General features: G+C 41.4%; 1 protein-coding gene across 1 annotated transcript in view; it reads left to right on the plus strand.

Annotated features, from left to right (window-relative positions):
• FSTL1 (follistatin-like 1) overlaps positions 1–4,817 on the plus strand; it is a 63,451-nt gene extending 58,634 nt beyond the window's left edge. Inside the window, exon 11 of the mRNA XM_008579861.1 lies at positions 2,064–4,817. Within this exon, the coding sequence (XP_008578083.1) occupies positions 2,064–2,108 (45 nt within the window). The 3' untranslated portion in view covers positions 2,109–4,817. The remainder of the gene's footprint in view (positions 1–2,063) is intronic.
• The last annotated feature ends 3,260 nt before the right edge of the window (positions 4,818–8,077 follow it).

Genomic DNA, 8,077 nt, shown 5'->3' on the forward strand with positions numbered 1-8,077 from the left:
AAGTGAATTATAATAGCAAACATTCTTACGTGTCTATGTTTTATGTGAGTTCCCTTAGAAGCAGATGCTGAGACATGGACTCAAATACAAATAGTTTATTTGGGAGGCAATCCCAGGAAACACTAGAAAGGGACATGAGTCCAGGAAGGGAAGGAAACAAGAGTGTGTATCCAGGCATGTTACCACCGAGGGCAAGTGGATCTTAATCCCTTTAGAGTCTTTGGGAACAGAGTTCCTGTGCCTGAGACAGGAGGGAGCTGGGGTATTTCTACAAAAACTCCCATCAACCATTGGCCAAGAGCTGCTATGAAGAAACATTAATTCCCCGGCATTTCTGGCCTGCCAGCATGTTTGGGCAGAGTGGGCTCCAGTAGCCAGAGAAAGCCCTCAGGCAAAGAGATGCAGGTGCTGGCAGTAAGATGTCGTGCCAGTGTGCACCAGAACACTAAACACAGGGGGCTACAGGGGGAGCACTAGTAGTGTCTGCTAAATACCAGGCACTGTTGTCAGGGGAAGTGAATTATAATAGCAAACATTCTTACGTGTCTATGTTTTATGTGAGTTCCCTTAGAAGTAGATGCTGAGACATGGACTCAAATACAAATAGTTTATTTGGGAGGCAATCCCAGGAAACACTAGAAAGGGAGCTGGGACATGAGTCCAGGAAGGGAAGGAAACAAGAGTGTGTATCCAGGCATGTTACCACCGAGGGCAAGTGGATCTTAATCCCTTTAGGGTCTTTGGGAACAGAGTTCCTGTGCCTGAGACGGGAGGGAGCTGGGGTATTTCTACAAAAACTCCCATCAACCATTGGCCAAGAGCTGCTATGAAGAAACATTAATTCCCTGGCATTTCTGGCCTGCCAGCATGTTTGGGCAGAGTGGGCTCCAGTAGCCAGAGAAAGCCCTCAGGCAAAGAGATGCAGGTGCTGGCAGTAAGATGTCATGCCAGTGTGCACCAGAACACTAAACACAGGGGGCTACAGGGGGAGCACTAGTAGTGTCTGCTAGATACCAGGCACTGTTGTCAGGGTTTTTTTTTTCTATTTAATTTTTAAAAATTGAGATATAATTCATATACCATAAAATTCACCCCTTTTAAGGGTAGTCAGAGTTTTTAGTATATTCATAAGATTGTCAACCATCACCACTATCTAATTTCAGAACATTTTCATCAACCCCGAAAGAAACCCCATACCCATTGGAAATCACTCCCCATTCTCCTCTCCCTCACAGCAGTCCTGCTAGTTATCCAGTGTCCCTCAGTGGGCATGAAGTGCTATCTCACTGTGGTTTTGATTTGCATTCCCTAGTGACTAACAATGTCGAGCATCTTATGCCCTTATTGGCCATTTGTATATATTCTTTGGAGAAATGTGCCACACACTGTTGTAAGAGGTAGTACTTTATTACCCTCATTTTGCAGTTGAAGACATTGAGACACAGAAGTTTCCATAATATGCCCAAGGTCACCCAGAAAGTAGCACAACCATGATTCAAGCTCAAGCACTTCACCTCCAGAGCCTGTTGCTCCTATTTCTCTGTACTTGTTTGATTCAGAACATCTTGTAGCATTTCCATTTAGTATCCTTTTCTTCTTAAAATGGGGATGATAATGTCTGATTTTGAAGACATTGAGACACAGAAGTTTCCATAATATGCCCAAGGTCACCCAGAAAGTAGCACAGCCATGATTCAAGCTCAAGCACTTCACCTCCAGAGCCTGTTGCTCCTATTTCTCTGTACTTGTTGGATTCAGAACATCTTGTAGCATTTCCATTTAGTATCCTTTTCTTCTTAAAATGGGGATGATAATGTCTGATTTGTTTGTTTCATAGGAGTTCAGATGGGTCAGCTCTTAATGACTAAGCCCCTACATGACCATTTCATGAATAGTACATGGTCCTTGCCCTTGAGGAGTTCATTATCCATGGAAGAGCCTATAGTAAATAAAACTAACATTCAGTATAATTTATCTGTCAGAGCTATATAAAGTCTTGACTAGACAAATGCCAACAATTTCTTAATTTTTTCACAATGCTTATTTTCTCTTGAATTTCAAAGGAAACAGCTGAAAAGACCAAGAGGGTGAGCACCAAAGAGATCTAAGGAGAAGGCATGTAGGAACAGCGTCTGGAGCCCGGCACCTTCTCTTCCACTTCAGTGCTGAGTCCAGTATACACGAATGTCTGCTACAATCGCCAAATCACCAGTATTTGCTTATATAGCAATGAGTTTTGTTTTGTTTGTTTGTTTTGCAATAAAGATATGGGGATGGCTGGCTAGGAGGGGAAGGGCCATAGCCTTCATTTCTAGGAGTGCTTTGAGAGAATCTGTAAACGGTGCTCTGGGGCTGGAGGTAAGTAAGGAAACTGCATCCAGGCTGGGAGAGGAGTGGACCCACATCAGAACCTCTTCTGAGTCCACTGCAGCTGTCAGCAGGCTGCAGGGAGTGCATGCAGTACCAGAGAGAACTTAGCAGCCTGTCCCTGGAGGAAGGGTTTGGGAAGCTCAAAGGGGAGGACTACATCCTCTTTCTGGCTCCTTCCCATTGCCATCAGCATGACAGACCTCCAGCATCTGTGCTCCTCTTGGTCCCAGCCACTGCCTGTAGATACACAGCAATCCTGCTAGTTATCCAGTGTCCCTCAGACTTGGATGGAGTTTCTGGGAGACTGTGCCCAAATGATGCAGATACTTGTATACTTCAAGCCCCTTAGAGACCTAACCAAATTTTTAAAATACTTTTTACCAAAGGTGCTATTTCTCTGTAAAACACTTTTTTTTGGTAAGTTGACTTAATTCTTCAATTATTATCATTATGTTATTGTTGTTTTTTAATATTTTATTTTCTCAACTAGATATTAAGCTTTTGTAATTATTTTTCAGTAGTCCTACCATTTCAGAGGTGGAAGGAGTTTGGGGTTCCTCCTGATGTAGGGACCTCTGTAATGCAGATGCTTGTATACTTCAAGCCCCCCACCCTGCTACGTACTAGATGCAGCCCAGAGTTGGGCACCCCCTGCCTTCCAGCAGGTCAACTGTCTGCCAGACGAGTGGGGGGTACCTCAGACAGAAGCCAGGGGAAGAACAAGCATCTTCATACAAAGCTTTCAGAATCCAAAAAATTAATTTGTTTTCATTTATTCTGAGAAGTTCAGGCAAATCAATATGCCAAAGGATGGAGACGAATGCAGCTAAGCAGGGCTCAGGATATCCTAGTCTGCATATATGCTTCTTGATCTACCACTAACTAGAAGAGTAACTTTGGCCCTGTCTCCTCCTATTTCTGGGCCTTGGTTTCCTCAGTGAGCAGTAACCTTTTGATTTGATAAATTAAAAAATCTGTGGTTCTAATAATTGGTCCAGAGGAAGACGGGGTTCCTGTGATTTTCCTTCTTCTCCTTAGGTTAAATGAAATCTTGTTATAACAAGAGGAGTCAGACAGCCAAGACAAGATGAACTAACCTGACCTCAGTCTGAATGACCCCCGCAGGTTGTGCTGTGATGTAGATAGAGCCCTCATGGGTAAAACCTGCCCCAGAAGAGAACGGGGAGAAGAAGCACCCCACTTTGTTTTCATGTTTGCATTTCATGTTTAACCTCTTATTGGAAACAGAAATAGCTTTCCCTTTAGAGATGAGGACAAAAGATGGTTTCAAATTCAAGAGGAGAGAAAAATGGAGATTGAATCTTAAAACTGACTTGGGGAGAAGTCAGTTGTTCACAGTCAGTCCTGTGTCTTTTGACCTCTAATTATTAACCCCACTCACTACCATGTTTAAGATGCATTTGGAGTAACAAAGATTAAGAACTTGACATACGTCTCATTTGCAGAAATCAGATTAAAGACCATCAGAGGGAAGTTATTTAGGTTGTACTGCACAGGCAACTATGAGAAACTGTTGTACTAAAAATGGAATTTCTTCTAAGTAGTTTTCCTTGTTCTCATTTGAAAGGAGAAAGTTCCACTTAGTTTAGAATTCTGAGCTTTTACGTATCACCCCATTTAAAAACTCTCTTTGAACCCCTCTTGTGCAATCTGAAATGCAGCTCTCTGTCCAAGTGCCTCGGAAAACTCACAGCAGTATGCCTTAATCAAAAGAAGTTTTGCCAGCCCTTGGACACTATGGACAAGGGCAGGACTACCAGTTTGTTTAAAGCAAGAAGCCACAGTGTCTCTTCACTAGTTACTTTTAGAACAGTGGTTATCCAAGACTAGCCTATCTTGCAACATGGAATTCCCAAGAGCAAATCCACATTCCTCTTGAGTTCTGCTGCTTCTGTGTAAATAGGGCAGCTGTGTCTGTGCTATAGAATCACGTGATCTGAGGACTATTCATGGAAAGCTGCTAAATAGCCTAGTTTGGGGAGTCTTGCATAGAACTTTGCATGGAGCAAACAGGATTAAATCGGGTTCAGTTCCTTCAGCCCTCTAAAAGCATAGGGCTTAGACTGCAAGCTTCCTTGGGCTTTCTCTGTGTCTGTAGTTTTATAAATATTATAGCATCTGTTAAGATCCAGTGTCCATGGAAATTTCCACATGCCGTGACTCTGGAGTCTATCACTGTTTTTGGAAAGCAGGGCTCCTCCACCTGCTGATAAGCCCATGTGGACCAGTCTGAATGTCTTTTATTTACACCTATGTTTTTAAATAGTCAAACTTCAAGAAGCAATTTGAACAAGTTTCTGTTGCCTATGTGTTTGTGAAAACGTACTTGTATTTAGTAGGCTTCCATATTGCATTTAACTTGTTTTTGTAACTCCTGATTTCTTTTTTTTCCCAGATACTATTGACAAATAAAAAAATTAAACTAATAGTTCTATTGGTTTTCTTCCCCCCAGTTAAGGCCAAACGTATTTAGTAGGCTTCCATATTGCATTTAACTTGTTTTTGTAACTCCTGATTTCTTTTTTTTTCCCAGATACTATTGACAAATAAAAAAATTAAACTAATAGTTCTATTGGTTTTCTTCCCCCCAGTTAAGGCCAAATCAAATTGTGAGGACATTAACCATTTATCTCATACAAGTGGATTTGTGTTTCATGATCATAAAAAGGGGCTAAAGAGTTTCTTCTAAAAAAATCTCAGGATTGCAGCTCAAAGGAAAAGTTTTCTCAGAGGCCGGTAGAACAAGTTTCTTTAAAAGGATCATGAATGGTGGGTCAGGTAGGGAATGATGAGAAGTCAGGGAGTGTCTTAGTGCATTCGGGCTGCTGTGACTAAATACCTTAGACTGGTTAATTATAAACAACAAATACATTGCTCATGGTTCTGGAGACTGGGAAATCTAAGATCAAGATGCCAGCGGCTTTGGTTTCTAGTGAGGACTCACTGCTTCAACGATGGCACCTTGCTGCTACATCCTCACAGGGTGGAAGTGGTGAACAAACTCTCTTCAGCTTTTATAAGGGCACTAATCCTGTTCATGAGGGTGGAGCTCAGATGACCTAATCATCTCCCGCAGTCCCTACCTTTTAATACTATTGAATTGGGGATTAGGTTTCAACACATGAATTTTTGGGGGACACAAACATTCAGACCATAACAGAGAGCATTCCTGTATTGGGAGAAGGCTAAGCAAAATGACTTCCAAAGCCCCCGTGGATCTTGAGTCTGGAATGGCATCCAGTGAGGCTGGTTGCAGGTAAACCTGTGAGAAGCCAAATCAACATGGGCAGGTGACACAGGGAACATGGAATCATTGCCAAGGGACGGGTTGGGTAATCTTAATGGCTTTTCCTTGATACACACATCCCATGGAGATAAACATTCCCAACTGGACTGAATGTTGGCTGATTAAGACCATCTGTGGAGTCATGACCAATACTTGCTTTCCAACTTGCCATTTTTTTATAGGTGTCATGCACTCCCTACCTCCAATAATTCTGTCTTCAAAAAGAACATATTACAGTTGATGAAGTTTAATTTTCTTCATTTCATTCACATATAGAAGTCTTGCTTCCCTAAAATTATAACCATGTCGCTTTGATTGGATTTGGGGTATTATGTAAATGCCAATCAAATATTAAAAGGCAATCTCTTTGGTTATGTTATTGCGACATATTACTGCTCCCGCAGTCCCTACCTTTTAATACTATTGAATTGGGGATTAGGTTTCAACACATGAATTTTTGGGGGACACAAACATTCAGACCATAACAGAGAGCATTCCTGTATTGGGAGAAGGCTAAGCAAAATGACTTCCAAAGCCCCCGTGGATCTTGAGTCTGGAATGGCATCCAGTGAGGCTGGTTGCAGGTAAACCTGTGAGAAGCCAAATCAACATGGGCAGGTGACACAGGGAACATGGAATCATTGCCAAGGGACGGGTTGGGTAATCTTAATGGCTTTTCCTTGACACACACATCCCATGGAGATAAACATTCCCAACTGGACTGAATGTTGGCTGATTAAGACCATCTGTGGAGTCATGACCAATACTTGCTTTCCAACTTGCCATTTTTTTATAGGTGTCATGCACTCCCTACCTCCAATAATTCTGTCTTCAAAAAGAACATATTACAGTTGATGAAGTTTAATTTTCTTCATTTCATTCACATATAGAAGTCTTGCTTCCCTAAAATTATAACCATGTCGCTTTGATTGGATTTGGGGTATTATGTAAATGCCAATCAAATATTAAAAGGCAATCTCTTTGGTTATGTTATTGCGACATATTACTGATCTCATCACAGTTTGGTTCTTCAAATTTTCATTTTTGGAAGGGAATCTTTTTATTTACTTATTTATTTATCTATCTGTCTATCTTTCTATTTATTTATTTATTTATTAAAGATGACCAATAAGGGGATCTTAACCTCTGACTTGGTGTTCAGGACCACGCTCTCCCAAGTGAGCCACAGGCTGGCCCTCGAGAATCTTTTTTTAAAATTAAAACATAATTGATTATACTATTTGTGGAGTGATGGAGTTTGGATGTGTTGTCCCCTCTAAAACTCATGTGAAAATTTGATCCACAAGTGGCAGTGTTGGACACTGATTGAGTCATGGGGGCAGATCCCTTATGAATGGATTAGAGCTCTCCCTAGGTGGGGGGAGTAATGAGTGAATTCTTGCTTTATTAGTTCCTGTGACAGCTGGTTGTTTATAGGACCCTGGCACCTCCTTTCTCTCTATTCCTTCCTCTTGCCATGTGATCTGCTTGTACCCGCCGGCTGCTGCCACTTTCCACCATGAGCAGAAGCAGCCTGAGGCCCATGCCAGATGCAGCTGTCCCAGAATCATAAGCCAAATAAACCTCTGTTCTTCATAAATTACTCAGTCTCAGGTATTTCTGTTATAGCAACACAAAATGGACTAATACATGGAGTATAGAGTTGAATATCAATACCTGTGTACAGTATGCGATGATCAAATCAGGATAATTAGTATACTCATCTTTATAAAACATAATCATTCTTTGTGACCCTTAACCAATTTCTCACTAATATCCCTTCCCCTCCCCCTTTCCCACCTCTAATAACCACAATCAAAAAGGAATTTTAAACCCACTTTGAAGGGTACCTTATCCACAACCACTCTTAAATCCTAGCTGGCTTCTCCCAACCTTCCACCATGCTCTGGGAACACTTTTCTTGCTGTTATAGTATGTAAGTGTCCAGGAAGTAAAAATACATTAAANTCCCAGATACTATTGACAAATAAAAAAATTAAACTAATAGTTCTATTGGTTTTCTTCCCCCCAGTTAAGGCCAAATCAAATTGTGAGGACATTAACCATTTATCTCATACAAGTGGATTTGTGTTTCATGATCATAAAAAGGGGCTAAAGAGTTTCTTCTAAAAAAATCTCAGGATTGCAGCTCAAAGGAAAAGTTTTCTCAGAGGCCGGTAGAACAAGTTTCTTTAAAAGGATCATGAATGGTGGGTCAGGTAGGGAATGATGAGAAGTCAGGGAGTGTCTTAGTGCATTCGGGCTGCTGTGACTAAATACCTTAGACTGGTTAATTATAAACAACAAATACATTGCTCATGGTTCTGGAGACTGGGAAATCTAAGATCAAGATGCCAGCGGCTTTGGTTTCTAGTGAGGACTCACTGCTTCAACGATGGC

The sequence above is a fragment of the Galeopterus variegatus genome, unplaced genomic scaffold (assembly GCF_000696425.1).
Source record: "Galeopterus variegatus unplaced genomic scaffold, G_variegatus-3.0.2 Scaffold1968, whole genome shotgun sequence".
Taxonomy (NCBI): domain Eukaryota; kingdom Metazoa; phylum Chordata; class Mammalia; order Dermoptera; family Cynocephalidae; genus Galeopterus; species Galeopterus variegatus.